We start from the raw sequence: 16,237 nt of genomic DNA on the forward strand, positions 1-16,237 counted from the left end.
CTGCTGCATCCCACCTCTGTTAGAGTAGGGCAGGTTGGCTGAGACAAGGACAACTGAGAATAAAGGCAAAACCAAAACCACGAAATAAAACCCACACAGGAAACACGGCTTCAAAATTTCTATATTATTTACTTTTAAGCAACAATCCAGCTCCGTGAAATTACAACACACACTTTTAAAGGATGAGATTTTCACCTCATGGTCAAGCACCAGCATGATCATGCACAGCATTGAGTCAGTTGTAAAAAAAAATGCCCTGTAATTCTTATTTATATGATCCACTCCACCTTTACTGAATAAAGTCTGAATCAGCCCCTTCCCAGCACTAGGCCAGGTGGCTCTGGTCATCAGCCCTCTATTTGGCACAGACCCTGCATCATAGTAGTCCAGTATCAAGATTTATTTTGTTTTTAAAGGCAGCATGGTGTACATTAACCACTCAATGATTTATATGGCACAGCAGGGCTCAAGGCATTTACCACATGCAGTCAATGACGCCTTTTAGATCCCTAAATCCCACATGTGGAGGGAAGGGACTGCTCTTGCTGATTGTTTGCTGGCCTGGTTAACCAAGATTCTAGACCCTTGTAAAGCTAAAGGGTTCTAAAAAAAAAAAAAACCTCAGTACAAAAACCCTCTAAGCACACTTAGAACCAAGCTACTCTCCTTTGAATTACATTACAATACTTCATAAAGCTTTCCCTCAAGTCTATCACTAGAAAACACTCATGTCACTTCCAGTAGATCTGGGGGAAACACAGGACAGAAGTGGAAAAAACCCTTGATTTCAAAAGAAGATGGAGTACATAAAGTGCTTCTTTTTAATGAAAGAAATTTGAGATGTACAGTCAGGCTCAAGTTGTGCAGTTCACAAGCATGGGGGAAAGAAAACAGACACGAGTTCAAAACAGTCAGGAAGGGAAAGGTTTAACCGAGGACTAGGCTGGACTTGCCACCGGGTGGATTTCTCCTGGACGGTGCAGGTGCTGGTGCTACTGGGCTAGGAACAGGTGCAGCAGGCAGGGATTTTTCTTCACTCTGACCTGGGGCAGCTTCTACATCAGCCTCAATGTTTTCTAGAAGAAAAGAAGCTTTTAAGGTGTTTGATGTGGATGAGGAGAGCCAGATGTCCCGCTGGCTCCTGTCAGTCCTCTCCCGGTGCAGAGACACGCTCGGGTGCTGCTGCAACCCGAGGGCAGGGCAGACTCAGCCCTCAGAAGTGTTTCTCAGATGGGCTCTGCCTTCCAGCTCGCTTTCAGGCAGCCATCAAGAGCCACATTCGCTCGGCTGCTATTAGGGGACACCAGCAATTCATTTTTCTTAATGACAAGCAGCTTAAGGCTTAAGACTCGTACATATAATTAGTCAGCGTGTGACTCTGGCAAGAGCGACTCAAGTCTGAGCAGGTGCTGGAAGCCAAGTCACAGAGGCAGCAGCAAGAGCTCAAACTACATTCCCAATTTCGTAACTGGAGGGAAGAGGATCTGACACACTTCTGAGGCTTCACACAGAACAGACCAGGGAACAGCCATGCACGGGGAGGCTCTCATTGGACACTCCCTGGGAAGCACAAGATAGTTTATTTTAAGTCCTTCTGAACAACCACAAGTGAAGACAGGACACAGAAGGAATTCTTCACAGGAAGCACTTTAGATACTGTAGCAAATAACTGATGTATCTGCTGCGCTGACAGTTGAGTACAGCAAGTACATCAGCACCTCACATTTATATGGACCAACACAATCAGTTCTGAGCCAAAGGCCCAAACCAGAACCAAGTGGCCCCCTGGATATTGGGGGAGTGAGGGGAGCAAAGCTTCACCATCAGCTCTGTCAAGATACACCTCACCTGTTTTCAACAGGCCCCTTAGTTTAATCTGATGAACACTAGTTCTGGGTTTGGAGGATTCAGACAACAGCTGCACGTTCACCTTAAGCTCCATGTTTGGTAAATCTTGATTAAATTCCCTCCCCCAGCCTCCTCCTCAAACTGCAGAGACACAACTCTTTCAGTTCCACCTCCCAGGGCAGCCACTGCACCCCTTCACCTTCCCTGCTCCCCTCCACAACCTCCTGCTCTTTCCGTGTCAAGGACTGCACACACGACTGGAGATGAGATGTGGGTGTAACATTGTTTACAGACAAAATGATGTAATTCTCCATTTTCTCCCTGATGACACTCAGCATTTTGCCAGCACTTCCACACATCTCAGAGAACACTCAGTGCCAAGACTCAAGGCAGATCCTGGGAGCACCACAGCACAGAGCTGAACACAAGACTGCCACGGTTTAGGTGCTGGGGTTTTTTACCCCCTGGATTCATCACTTCACACTTACTTACATAAAGGTTACCCTGCCACCTTTTTTACCTGCCTACCTCATTCAGTTGAGTCCTTCTGACAGTGAGATTTTCTCGCCATCAGCACAATTTGACTACTCGAAAGAGCTCATATCACCAACAAAATTGGAGACTTCACTGTTCATTACCCTTTCCAGGCCACGGATGAAGGCACTGAATAAAGCCACCCCCACATACCTTCCCATGGCTCGTTTTTCCAATTTGAAAGGCAATTACAAAGCTCTACCCTTTGCCTCCTGTTTTGTAGCTACTTTCCTACCCCCAGGAGCAGCTTTCCCCCAATTCTGTGGCAACTCAGGTCATCTCTTTTAAATAATACTTGATGCAGGATTTATCAGAAACACCAAAGTCCCACTTCTGTCCACTGACCCCCCTGTACCCATGCTTATAATAATCTCAAGGAACTCCAGCATCTTAGCATAGTCCCCATGCAATCAGGAATAATCTACACTACAGACTCTCTGCTGTGCTCATTAACACACCAGCACAGCTGAACTAAACAGTTAATACCACATTTTAAACTTGCAGCCTCTGTAGCTGCTGTGTCCCAGTGCCTGCTGACTCAGCACAAGCACCCATGGAGATCATCTGTCCCTCATGCCAGACTCCACCTTCCCCTCTGTGTGGCATGTACTGTCTACTTCTCCTCAGCTACTCACACTCATTCGGCTCACAGTGCCACTGACTCACAAAAGAAACACGAATTAAGGCCACAGGAGACTTTGGGGGAAGTTTGTGTAGCTCGTTCAGCCAGCTGATCACACATCAGCACTTCCCACATAATCAAGGCATAGATATATTTGCCAACCTAATGACGAAAGTCAATGCAACAGGATCAGCTCAAATGTTGAAGCTCTTCCCACCCCAAAAGGGGTCTAATCCCTGGAACAGCTCCCTGCTGAGTGCACTGCAAACCCTTGGAACTCTGATGCACAGAAAGGAACTACAGCTCCCAAATGGGAAGCAAGAAAACTGCTGCAAAAGGAACATTTTCTTTCCCTAGACAGGTGTGATTAATAAATATGCACGCCCCACCTGACACCTACTCGGGGTTTTATAATCAGCTACATACAGAAAATGATTTCCACATTCAAAAGAATAAACTTTTTTAAATGATGGGAAGCTATTAAGATTCTGGTTGTGCTGTGAACTCGTAAGCAGACAGCTTTTGCTTGGAGGTGGATTCATTCAGCCCTTTTCAAACCCTGCAACCAGCTCTGCAAATCCAGCACCAAGTCACAGGTGTGCCAGGTGGGATGTTCACCAGCCCAGCAGGAATATCAAGGGGAGGAGTGGCACAGCTCAATGAAACTGAGCTCCATTCATCTACAATACCCAAAGCTATCAATGGTAGAAATTAATGTAACAATCCATCAGGATGCCCAGGGACCTGCCAAAGATACCATTTCCAGGAAGCATTAAATTCCTACTCCTTCCTAAGTACCATCACTGAAAGTTTAACACTCAAACCTTTGCCTGTCATTTTAATTTCATCTTGGCCATCTCCAAAAATTTAATTTTTACCCATGGCCACAACAGGAAACAACCCCAGTTACTTTACAGTAACACTTTTTTTTTTAACCACCTCCCAGCAATACATTTACTTAGTCCTTCATAAGAACTTCCTTCCCTGTCACTCACCAGAAACAAACCTAAATACAAATACACCAGCTGTGAAAAATGTGAGCTTTTAAATTTAAGAGTCAGGAATATCACTTTGCACTCCAAGTTTCAGCTGTCCTGATCCCAGGCAGCTCTTGTTTCTGTCTCCTCCCTTCTCACCTCACTGCTGTTTGTTGGCATCTCCTCTGCCCCGTGGGGAGCTGGTTTAAACAAGCACCAGGAAAAGCAGCAGAGCCCTTAGAGCAGTTTACTTCTATTAGCAAACCACATCCTCCTACCCCAGGCATAAACTCCAGATGCCTGCAGTGCTCATTAAGATCAGCCAGACATGGGAAAGAAATCCTAAATCCTGTATACAGTTTGATTAGAAGCTGCCTGCCAAAGAGGCAACACTTATTTTGGGCACAGATACCACTTAAGAGGTAGCTGAACCGTCCTGGGAAAGCTCTCCCCATCCCAGCAGGTCTTTTCAGGGCAGGGAGTTGTTAATGGCCTCAGTGATCCCCCACCACTCTTAGGTGTTGAAAGTAGCACTTGGGAGAGCAGCAGTCAACACACACATTCCTGCCATCAGGAAGTGAGCTATTCCTACAGTGAATCTTACAAAGGAGAGATTTCCAGCCTCAGAGCTAGAAAAAACAGTTGAAGGCTGGCACAGGTGCTGCTAGGGGAAATGTCTCTGTTTACAGGGTATTGGCAGTATGCAGATCAACTTCCTGGGTAAAAATCAGCATTTAAAAGGCAACAGGAAGTTAAAAGCTGGTTAATGCAGACATTTCCAGATGCAGTAGCTGGGTGTGAGAATTCTGTGAGCGTAGAGTTTGCTGTATGAGAAGACAATAGGAAAGAAGGAAATTTTAAACTAAAATCAATTAAGTTGACTGTCCTATTGAATGACAAGCTACTCTAACAGCAGCTCTGACTCTCAATCACTTGAGATCTCTGCAAGTCGGTCTCCACCTTGCCTTCTAGTACTCAGACAAATCTTTACACTAACAGCTGATGGCAAAAGAAATGAGGACTGTTCTCCTTTTTAACCTGATGACTCACAGACACTCCACCATTTCACTCCATACCCACACTCCACTGAAGTAGCCGAGTCACTTTATTGATCTGATGGATTCCAGAACAACCTCACTCTGCCTCTATCCTGATAAATGACCATTTTTATATCCTGATACATGACCATTTATATATCCTATATCCTCTTCTATTGCCCAAGGCTTTCACTAGAGGAGTTCGAAGGAGTACTCACCAGAAATGTCACCACCAACATCTCCTCCCTGGAAAAGAGAGAGAAACACGTTATACCTCACATCTCACAGGTGTGACTGCTATCTCACAGTAACTCAGACATGGGTTACTGTGCACAGCATCCTAAATTGAGCAGCACTGACAGGAACCAGAACATCCTCCCTGCAGAGCAGGAGGGACACACGAATTACCCTGAGAGCCACGAGTTCAGCGTCCTCTCCTTTCTACTGAGCAACTCTGCAACACCAAACACTTACCTGTTAACAAGGCCAAGAGCATTTGTTCTATCCAGGATATTTAATTTCCCTTGTGAAATGCTGATCAGCTTCTTTGCAACGTCGCTGATAAGAGTTTCCTTCAGTCCATAAACAGTTAAACATTCTTTACATTCTGACTCTGTTCACAGGCTGCAGCTTGACACAAAGATACAGAGTCTCCCAGCAGCAGCCAAGGCTCCTCAATGGCATGAGGTTTTATCAGCTTTCATAGATTTAACATTGCTAATTACACAGTGAAACTGCAGAAATTGGGATAAGAAAGCACAGCAACTGACACAAATTTACCACCTTAAATCTCGGGCTGGGCTACAAGTTCACCAGCTCCAGCTTCTGCTGTTTGCAGCTGAACTGCTGCATAAAAGTAAAGTATTCCACATGGGAAGAATCTGTTTGCAAAGCTGAGAACCACAGTGTTTAACACAATTTACTAGAAAATACAATTAAACTAAACACTTTGTTTTCTGTGGTAGTAGCTATAAATTCAATTCACTTATATTTGCTAAATTGAAACAAGACATTTTCTGTAACAAAGAACAGTTTTGTGACTCGAAGCTCCTATTAATACCAAGAATGGGTTGTGATGCTTGATGTGAATTACCAAAATAAAACCTTAGATAAAAGGTGTCTGCTACAACATTTGAGATCAACTATTTACTTACCCAGCTCTTTTCAGAAAACCTAAAGCTGGAGTTTTAAACAACAAGACTTCTTGTTCCCACTAATATTTGTTCATGCAAGTGCTACCCTGTGTTCTTGTGTTATTAAGTTCAAAGGAATTACTGGTTTTTTATTGAATCGTTGTTCAGAGAAATCCTATTTTTCCCATTAAATGTAATCATACATCTATCAAATGTCATCATACATCCAGCAAATGTCACTTAATTATCACTATTAACACTCCAAATCGTGCTCCATCTTGCTACCAAGTGAACAGTTTATATGGAAAATAACACAGCTGATGCTATTATTAACACCAGTAACAAATAAAACAAGCATTGATGCTACCGAGGCAAGAGCTTGTTGAGATGTGAAACCAAGTTTGGTCAGACCCACGCAGAGTTTGCTGTAGGTAACTATTGTTTATAAAGGGTTTAAACCCACAATCACACACAGAGCTGAAATGAGATCTCACAGCACTTCATTACTGTCTCAGCAATAAGACAGAGTTAAGAGCTCTGGAAAGTGTTCCTGTGAAAAATCCAGCCCTTCATCAACATTTAAGAGCATCAGGTGGAACCTTCAGGAAAAAAAACAGATTGAGAACAAGGCTTCAAATCCTACAATGTTCCCAACTGTGTGAACATCACTTGTAAGGCAACACCACCCAGGGGGTGAATTGCCCATTATCAGGCTCTTTGTAGTCCAGTACTGACCTTGGGATCTACAAAGTCTCCACAGTTTGCCTCAGTTGAGTTTGTTCTTTGTGGTCCAGATGATTCACAGTTGTCTCTGATTTCACCTGGCTTAGCCCCTACAAGCAGAGATTGATTCCAGTCAGGTTGCAAGATAAACTTATCAGGAAAGCAGATCATAAATAGTCACAGGTTTGGGTACTTTGGAGGTTTATTTTTTTTAGATCAAAGTTTGACCATTCTAAAAAATCCTGGTATTATTCAGATAATAACTCACAAATTACTGTCTTACAGCAGCCTCTCTTGCAGTGAGGGTGTCATTTAAACAGATGGGATTTAGGGTCCCAAGGCCACCTGTACTCTGCAGAAATGGAAGCTTAATCCCAGCTGTGAGAACAACACAAGGCTAAACTTCCTCTGAATAATCAAGACCAGTCAGTGCTACTCCAGATATTGAGACACAAGTTCACTGCACTGTGACTTTATTAACTTGGAGAAATTCTTCCCAAATACAATTTTCTGCTTGCAACATGTCCAAGACTTGCATAAAAAAAAAAACCCTTCTGGTATAAATCCATGAGAAAATAAATAATCCCCTGCAAGCAGACATCATTTAGAGCCCAAAAGTACCAAGCAGGAAGCAAAATCCTGGTTCCCACACAGCCACCACCAGCTTCAGGCTGAGGCACAGAATGCATTCATGCAGCTCAGCACACGTGGAAACAAAGCAGGATGGTCTTACCCGATGCTTTAGCCCAGGAAGGAGGGTTCTCTTCGGGAGTCCCAAAGATGCTGGATGCCATTTTGTTCCTCCGCACGGGCTGCTCTTTGGGCTCATCAAACCCCAGGGAGAAGTTGGATCCTCCTCCAGGGGGGCGCAGGACTCTGCAGAGAGAGGGGCAGCTTTACAACCTGCAGTGCTGCTGAAAGCTGCTCTCCAGCCCATCAATCAGGGGCTGCCATGGCTCCAGTGCATCGTTTGAACCAGCCAGGTAAGCCCCTGCCAGAATTCCCCCCTGGCACCGTGTCTCCACTACTCTTCACTTTAGCAACACTTACAAAAATAAAACGCTCCCAACTCGTGCCCTTGGCTCCATTCATTATCACCAGGGGCTGCTGCCACCAGCCTTCAGCCCGAGCCAAATGAAAAATAAGTACGTGGGCTCGTCAAATTCCAGCTTTTTAAAGAGACCTCTGTGAAGGTGAACATCAATCCTCCAACTGGCAGCACAGCAAAGGCTGAAGTTTGGAGTACGAGCCAAAGGACTGGTTGCACCACTGATGGCTGCAGCCTTTATTCAGATTTGTTTCCTCAGAAAAACCCCAAAGTCTGCAGCGTGATTCTGGTCTGGAGGCAAAAGGTGCAATCAAACAGCTTTAAGTTGACTATTATTAGGAGAGACACGTGTACAAAGCTCCAGATATGTAACCTAAATCTAACAACCTGCTGTTAGACAGACACAAAAGGTGCCTGCTCAGTTCTTCACGAGCTTTACTGTTGGTCTGCTTTCCAACGTGCAGAAATCAACCAAAATTAACAGCAGCAGCAAAATACATCTTTAAATGTAAGCTCCTCCTGGTCTTATTGTCTTAAGCATGAGATCCTGTGTTAGCTGGAGAAGCCAGGAGTATAAAACTGTCAATGTGAGGACTGCCACAACCCCCAGAGAGATGTGAGTACACCATCAGAATTTGGGGTTTCTTGGGCTTTCAAGACATCCAGTGCTCTGAAATGAACACCAAGACAAATTAGGGATGGGGCACCCTTCCTGTTCTCTACAAATAAAGTTAGAACCTCACAAAAGGGAAGAGCACACAGCTTGTTGATGCTCCAAACCTGGGAATTCAACACAGTGAGTGTGTCTGACTGTACAGTGTCATCACCATGGCTAAAGCATTCAGATATCTGGAGACTCTGTGCTTGGTAAACTCCAGATGCAGCACAAAAACGCTTCTCCAGCCTACAGAGCCCAAACACAACAATGGCAAGGGAAATTCCCAAAGGTGTGCAGCATGGATATTTAATGTTATTTAACCAGCAAACCACTTTTCCTTAAAAAAATTCTTCTCCAAAGTTCTAATTACTAATGCTCAGCTGCTAATGGAAGGATCCCAGGAGACTGGGCAGTATGTTTTATTATGATTTGTTTTGTCTCCTTTCTGAACTGAAAGATATGGTGTAATGGTCCTGAATCACTCCTTTATCTTTTTCATGCCGAGAAAATGTCTCCATTTAGAAGGCTTATTTTCTTCGTTACATCTGTTGCAGTTAATCTGAAGAACAGTCTGTTCAAAGCAGGGCTTGTTCCCACACCACAGATCACCTCTATTTTACCAGAGCAGTGAAACCAGTACTCTCTTAAGGATACGACAGTTTCCACTGACAATCTTTAATGACATTAACAGAAGAGGCAACTGAAGGGAAAAAAAACCCCATCACTCAAACTGTTAAAAAGGAATAATCCCTTGTTACCAACCTCAGCTAAAGGCTGGTGGGTTTCATTAGAAGCCTCTCAGCCTGGAGATGCTGTAACGTGCTTTAGGAAAGCCATGTTTAACACTTGAGGCAACGAACTGCTCTTAAAAATTCCACCTCATCCCCAGTGATGTCCACTGAAAATCCACCCATCCCTCCAGCCGGGAAGCGCTCTGGGAACACGCTATGCAAAGGGTTTGGGACACGCTTTGCAAATGGCATTTTTCGCTTTAGAACGCACCCCGAAAAGCTAAAAGGAAACAGGAAGCATCCGCTTTGTCAGGCCAGAACCTGACAGGGAAAAAAAAAAACCCACACGACAGCCTGTAAAAACGACACGGTCCTCTCCAGCTGCGCCTCCGGAGAACGCGGGTGCCCGACACACGCCGTGCATCTCCTCCTCCAGCCAACCTGCCAAGTTTTTCTTTGTTTCCACACAGGCTCCGCTTCCACACCCGCCCCTCCCAGCCCCGGGAGCGGCGAAGGGGAGACCCCCGGGTACCGTCCCCTCCCGCCCCGAGCGGGTCCCCCCGGGCGGGCGGCGCGGACAATGGAGCCCGCCCGGCCCCACCCAGCCCGCGGCGGCCCCACCGAGGGGTCGGTGCGGCCGCGGGGATGGCGGTGGGGAAGGCCCGGAGGGGCGCGGTGCCCCCCGCCCCCGCGCTGAAGGCGGGGAGTCGCCTCCCTTCTTTGTTCGGCGGCGGCGCCGGGGCCGCACTCGCGCACCGGGCGGGTCTCGGCACCCCCCGCGCCGCCCCCGCACCGGGCACGGCGATCCCCGCAATCCCCCGGGTGGGCGCGGCCGCCCCCGCCTCCAGCCGACCAACCCCCCCACCGCCCCGGGGGGACCCGCACGCCGCCGGCCCCGGCGTGCCCCCCGCAGCACCGCGCCCCAGCACCGCCCCGGGGCCGCGCCGGACAGCACCCCCCACCCCGCCCCCAGGAGCCCCGGTCCCGCCGCCGTGTGGGTGCCAGCGGTGCCCCGAGCGCCCCCGCGGACCTGGAGCTGTTCCTGCCATTGGGGTCCATGCCCGAGAACGTGGCCGTGGTGGTCATGGCGGAGCGGCCGGGGGAGCCGGAGCGAGGGAAGGGGGCTCTGTGCAGTGGCGGTGCCGCGGACGGAGCTGCTCCTGCCGCCCGGCCCTGCCGCTGCTGGTGACAACTGCGGCCGCCGCCCGCACCGGGGCTTTTATACCCACCTTAAGCCCCGCCCGCACTCGGCCCTCTCATTGGACTGTTCAAACGCAGTCGCTGTCTCCCATTGGACCGCACGCTGCCACTCTCCCCTTCGCCCCGCCCCGCCGTCTATCCCGGGGCGCCTCGCCCCCCCGGCGGGAGCCCATTGGTGCAGCAATACGTCTGCTCTGCGCCCATTGGCCGCGGGCGGGCAGCACCGCCCTGCGCCGGGGATTGGCGGGAGGGCTGTCACTCATCTCCGGCGCGCGCTGTGATTGGCTCAGCCGCGCCTGAGGCGAGACAAAAGTGCCCGCGGCGCTGCCCGCGCTGAGGGTCCTGAGCGGTGTGTGGGGTGGGGGGGCCATGGGGGAATCCCCGTCCCCTCAGCGCTTCCCCGGCCCCTCCTGCCCCGCCGTCCCCACAGACACGCCGGGGACACACCCGCGGGCCGCCAGCGCCCCTCCCTGGCACCCACTCGGCCACGCGAGGCCCGGCCCCTCGCACTCACGGCCGTGCCAGCCCCGCAGGTGCCTCAGGAGGTGTCGTGGAGGAGCTGCTTGAGAATCAGCACCAGCCTTAATATTAACGCAGGGGAGAGCTGAACTGCTAAAACTACGCACAGGACCACAGTGTTTGGTTTTTTCCATTCTAAGATCTATTAAAAAATAAAATCTTGTGGGTTTTTTTTTTTTAAAGGCCCAACCAAGGCCATCGTGGTGCTGGAGGTGTTGGCACAAGGCTGCCAACAACGAGGGCAGAGACACAGCAAGGACACGGGGCTGGGCAGGGAACACACCTCAGAAAACGCGGTGCCATAAAATAATTTGCAGTACCGGTATATTATTTTGCAGCAGTGGATTACAGTGTGAAAATTGAGCTCCAGCACATATATGGCAACAGGAATACAAAGCCCAGCACCGCTGCTCACCTGGCTCGAGGCTGCACGTTTTGTGTCCTGTATCTCCCCCAACACCAGCAAGCTGAACTGCTAAAAGTACACACGAGACCACAGTGTTTTATTTCTTCTAGTCTAGAACACATTTAAAAAATATTCCCCTCTCCCCCCCCCAAAAAAAAAGCTCCAGCCACTATTTAGATCCCCAGGGAATCTTCTGTTGTGTCACATCTTTCTAGAGGTAGATTAAAGGGAAATTTTAAGTAACATGACAGAGTTGTTTTAATTATATTATCCCTTAGGCTCGGGCATTAAGAAGTCAAATGACACCTACCTGCACACAGGTAGAGCATCTGCTCTCTCGGGAACTTGCAGAACTATTTTGTCATCTAAATGCTTTTTATGCAAACCCACAGGATTTGACTCTTAAATTTGTACCCCTGAGACATAAAGAGCCTTTTTTTTTTTTTTTTAAGTCAAGATGAAGAAAAACCTGTTCCCTCTAACAAAGCCAGTTTTAAGACACAGCTTTAAAATTCTAAACCTTCAGTGTTTTTTTCAAGGGGCTGCACTGACCTCTCACAGTCCAGGCTGCAGGGTGGCCTTTAAATAAAAGCTGCTTTGCTGATTATTCATCCATAACAACATGAAGGGGTTTATGAAGATGGTTACAGAAACTGGGCTTAGGATCCATCTCAGGATGATGACATTTGACCAGAACAATTCTCAGCAGCTGTTTGAAAGGCTCAGGCACCAAACAATTCCACCTGTTGTTGAAATTCCACTGGCAAGGAATGCAAAAAGCATCTGGAAGTCTAAACAAGACTCCAGGAAGTGTAAGGGTTAGGCAAGGAGAGATGCCACTGCTTTGAGAAAAGGCTCAGCTTGGTCATCCTCCCACGAGCCAGGGTTTCTTCATGGCAGTCACAGAGAGCATTCCTGCTTTATTCCAAGCACATGGTACAAAAAAAGAAAGAAAAAAAAGAAGGTTTGACTCGGTTTTCTCTTCTTTCCTCATGCTGCTGTTCTTGTCTGGACATCCAGCACTGTCACTGTCCCCTAAAGTGCTGCTCCTGAGTGGAAAAAGAGGCATCTCTGAAAGGGTAAGACAGTGGCCCAAAGAGCTTTCATTCCAATTTTTGTCTTGCTTGAGTTTGCTTCAACTCAAGGAAAGTTTTCTTAGTCAAGTGATCCTTCAAGAGCCCTTGCAGGGCATCAGATGTACTTTGATGGAATCCACGGACTGGATGCTGAAAGGGGGGAGATCTAAATCACCAAAACCAGCACAAAATTCACCACAAAGGGTGTCCTTCGAATCCAAGTCTCCCTGAAGAATACTCCTTTCTAAAGAAGAAACACTATTTACTATTTGTACATTTTAACAACCTTAGTCTTTCCTGCAAAGTCATCCTCATATTGGGATTGTTTAAACCTACAGCTCTTCCCACACTCCCCACTCCCACTGCAGCTCCCCACCAACTCATCCCTTGTCCTTCTCCAGCACCTGCTGCCCCTTCCCTTCTGGGATCTCTGCTGACACTCAGCCACTCCTTTCCCAGCACCACCAGCCACACCTCACCCCTCCCATGCAAACTGAAATTCTTCAGGGATAAGGGAAAACTCTTCCCTCAAAGGGACTCCAACCACTCCATAAACACCAGCTGGGGCTCCATGGTACAGTAAGACCACTATGCCACGGTGTTAGGGAAGGAACCAGGAAACCCCTGTAATTAAGCATCTTGAGGGTCAACCAAAAACTGAAAACAGGGATGAAAATTCCATCTTTCATTTATCCTCACACTCCTACATCCTGAACACCCAGGGGAAGTGCTGTGCCACCAATTCATTCTGACACTAAGCACAAAAGAGCAAGACAAATTAAAGGATTAAATTATTGCCTATCAGAACACGTTTAGTTTGGCAACTGGTTACAGCCAGAATGAACAAACCTCAATAATCCAGAGAATGAAATGTATTCATTAGCATGGTAATATAATTAAGAATGATCCAAGTTATTTGCTTTCAGATTGTCTTTCAGTACTCCACAACAGCCCATCACACACTCTACTCAGAAGAGGCCACTATCTAAAATGCTAAGAAAAATACTTCAATTTATTGTTCATTTTTAATTTAATAGATGATGATCAAGGAAGCATCTCATTTTTCATCTTCAGCCTTGAAAACAACTTGCTATTCCTTAGAAATCCAGTTATTTCCAACTGGCTGAAGCCTGGAAGTCTCCTCTCTTGGAGGCAGTCACATTATGCCTTTTCATTAATGTTGCAGTACCAGACACAATAGAACCAGTATCCAACAGGCAAACAACAGCACTTATGTTACACTGACTTGGAAGTAATGAAGTGAAGGTACTGGAGAGGAATATTCCTGCTACAAAATAATCTCACTCCAACCTTAACCCTTGCAGAGATGCTGTACCTGCTCTGACACTGCAGTTAACTTGGAGCAGCAATTACCTTAAGTGTTACTTCAGGGATTTTTCTTTTGTTGAGGACACCTCCCTGTGCCAGGACAGGCATCCCTCTCGTGTTACCACCTGGAGTATTTCCTTACACCGCTGGCAGTCTGGCAGATTCCATTTCAGAGCAGCCTTGCACTCCCAGAACCCCTTTTTGAACCAGCGCTTCAGGGCACTCAACACTGACCCTTCACAAGAGCCCCCTCTGGATGGGTGTGATCCCCAGGATTTCCCCAGATTTTCGAGGTTAACACCAGTCATTATGTGCCCTGCATGTGAATAAAAATGCTTCACTCAAGGTACCTGAAACAAACAACTTTGGTTCCACCTTTAAAAAGCTGAAACTGTGAGGGACTGGAGCCCCACCAGCCCTGCAGGCAGGGTCTTACCACCCACAACACCCCCCAGGGGATCTGCATCCAATTAGGACTTACTCCATTCTTTCTCTCTTTAAAACCATGGGGGGAATATTAACTAAATTGCACAGCAATCACTTCAGAACACATGATTTGAAAATTGTGGGTAATAATATAATTTGCCCAGGCTCTTGAAAGATCCCAGCTGTTTAATAAACATGAAAAACTTACCTCCCAACCAGCCTGACAGGACCTCTTTGCCCAGTTTCTCTTTCTCCTCCAGCACAAGGACTTCTAGCAGTCCATGTGGCTACCAGGGCAAACATGAGAACTGCCACAAATCAAGCAAAGTGAACTCCAAACAATCCACATTTTTCATATCCCTGTACTTCATATCACTTCCAAATCATCATCCCTGGCATTAGGAGACAGTCACAGCAAAACCACTGAGGTTCCAGCAATCAGGAATCCACAGGTAAAATTTCCAGCACCAGAGGAGCAGCACAGACAAGCAACAAGTTCTCACATAAGGAGAAGTATTTGCAAGACCATGGAGGAGAGTTCTAAAAAAATGTGGTGTTTTTGGTTTTGGGGTTTTTTGTTTGTTTTGTTTTAAAGAAATGTTCAGTATTTCTGCTTACTGTTAAATGTGTTATGTATGAGAACCAGAAATCAGCCCACTTCAGTTTGTCAGACCAAAGGAAATTCAATGTTTGAGGCACTAAGTCACTGAAGTTCTTTGAGACAGTTTCTTGGTTGTTTAATCAAACAAACATCTCAGACAAGACCATTTTACCAGTTTTTGACTGCAGCCACCACCTTACATAACACCATTCAGAACTGTTAAAGGAATCATTTCAGAAGTATGAGGAACAAACCCAGGTAACAGCAGTAAGACATGGACAAACGTAGGTGAATCCCGCACATAAGTTCATGACAGATGAAGTAACACTCCACTAATTCAGGAAATGAAGACATTGTTTTTAAAAGCTCTTCAGGACCTGTCACTTGACTTCTGTTGCCTCAGGAAATAAAAAAAACACACTAGGCAAGATACAACAGGGAGCTTTGAGCTTCACAGTCTTAAGTTGAGCTGAAAAAAAAATTGTATTTAAGGAGACCTCACCCTTTCTTCAGAAACTAAAGCAAGTCCAAACACCTTTTTTGGCCAAACAAGATAAAGACAGCTTTCTCCTGGGAAAAGTCTTGGCAGGACATCAAGTTGAAAGAACTTTATACACTAATATCAGAAGTTTAGCCAGCTTAAAAGCCAGAGACTCTAAAGCCAAGGAGCAATGTATTCCATGTGTAACTCAGGAAAGGTGCTGAAATGTATTCCCCCACCATCCTCTTTTTTAGTTCAAAGTATTTTTTTCCAGGCCTTTGTGAGTTTGGATATGAAAACATTTGTTCACAAGAGGGAATTTCAACCTTGTAACACACCACAGAAGTCTACAAGATACACACCAGAATAAGAAATACTCTGCTTGGCAGTAGCATTTCCTAGAATTAAAACAAAGGCACACAGCAGGTTAAATTCTTCAGCTACAGAGTCAAAAGCAACTGCAAAAATGGACCCTATTTTTCCTTCAGATGTATTAAATCCTGGCACAAATCAAATGGGTTACAATTCACCAGGTAAATGCACAGAGCCACCATTCTGCCCCAAAGGATTTCCAGACCAGGCAGGCACACGCCTCACATATAATAATCACTTATTGAATCAACTGTTACAAAAACTACCACCAAAAAGTGACTTCTTGTAACAAATTAATGGCTAGAATAGCTTACTGCAAACACTGCAAAATAGTGGAACACTGCTGGGACATCAGGGAATGCTGGGGGACGTGGGGTTGACAGGTGTACAGGCTCTCAAGAACATCCATGGATTTCACTGCAACCTCTGAACTTCCCCAAGAAGTTTCCCAAGAACAACCTTGTGGAAAAGACTCGTGAAAATCATCACCATCACTAGCTCCCTTCAGGACTTCCA

The 16,237-nt window shown here is 46.5% G+C and overlaps 1 protein-coding gene across 1 annotated transcript; it reads right to left on the minus strand.

The window, feature by feature from the left end:
* Positions 1-109: 109 nt before the first annotated feature.
* Positions 110-10,501, minus strand: JPT1 (Jupiter microtubule associated homolog 1). Its single transcript, XM_050319147.1, has 5 exons — positions 10,342-10,501; positions 7,608-7,750; positions 6,887-6,984; positions 5,237-5,264; positions 110-1,076 (listed from the first exon to the last, which is right to left on the minus strand). Exons 1-5 carry the CDS (start codon positions 10,395-10,397, stop codon positions 928-930), a joined length of 474 nt encoding a protein of 157 aa, XP_050175104.1. The 5' UTR covers positions 10,398-10,501; the 3' UTR covers positions 110-927.
* Between the last annotated feature and the right edge of the window lie 5,736 nt (positions 10,502-16,237).

Source organism: Myiozetetes cayanensis, unplaced genomic scaffold (assembly GCF_022539395.1).
Source record: "Myiozetetes cayanensis isolate MyiCay16 unplaced genomic scaffold, myiCay2020 scf22, whole genome shotgun sequence".
Lineage (NCBI taxonomy): Eukaryota > Metazoa > Chordata > Aves > Passeriformes > Tyrannidae > Myiozetetes > Myiozetetes cayanensis.

Bases quoted from the DNA above. Each gene is read 5' to 3' on its own strand.
- JPT1 (XM_050319147.1), bottom strand. From the start codon at position 10,397: ATGACCACCACGGCCACGTTCTCGGGCATGGACCCCAATGGCAGGAAC. The intron at 6,985-7,607 runs GTAAGACCATCC...CTCTGCTTGTAG, and splicing joins TTCCTGGGCTAAAGCATCGG to GGGCTAAGCCAGGTGAAATC. The intron at 5,265-6,886 runs GTCAGTACTGGA...TCTCTTTTCCAG, and splicing joins GAGACTTTGTAGATCCCAAG to GGAGGAGATGTTGGTGGTGA.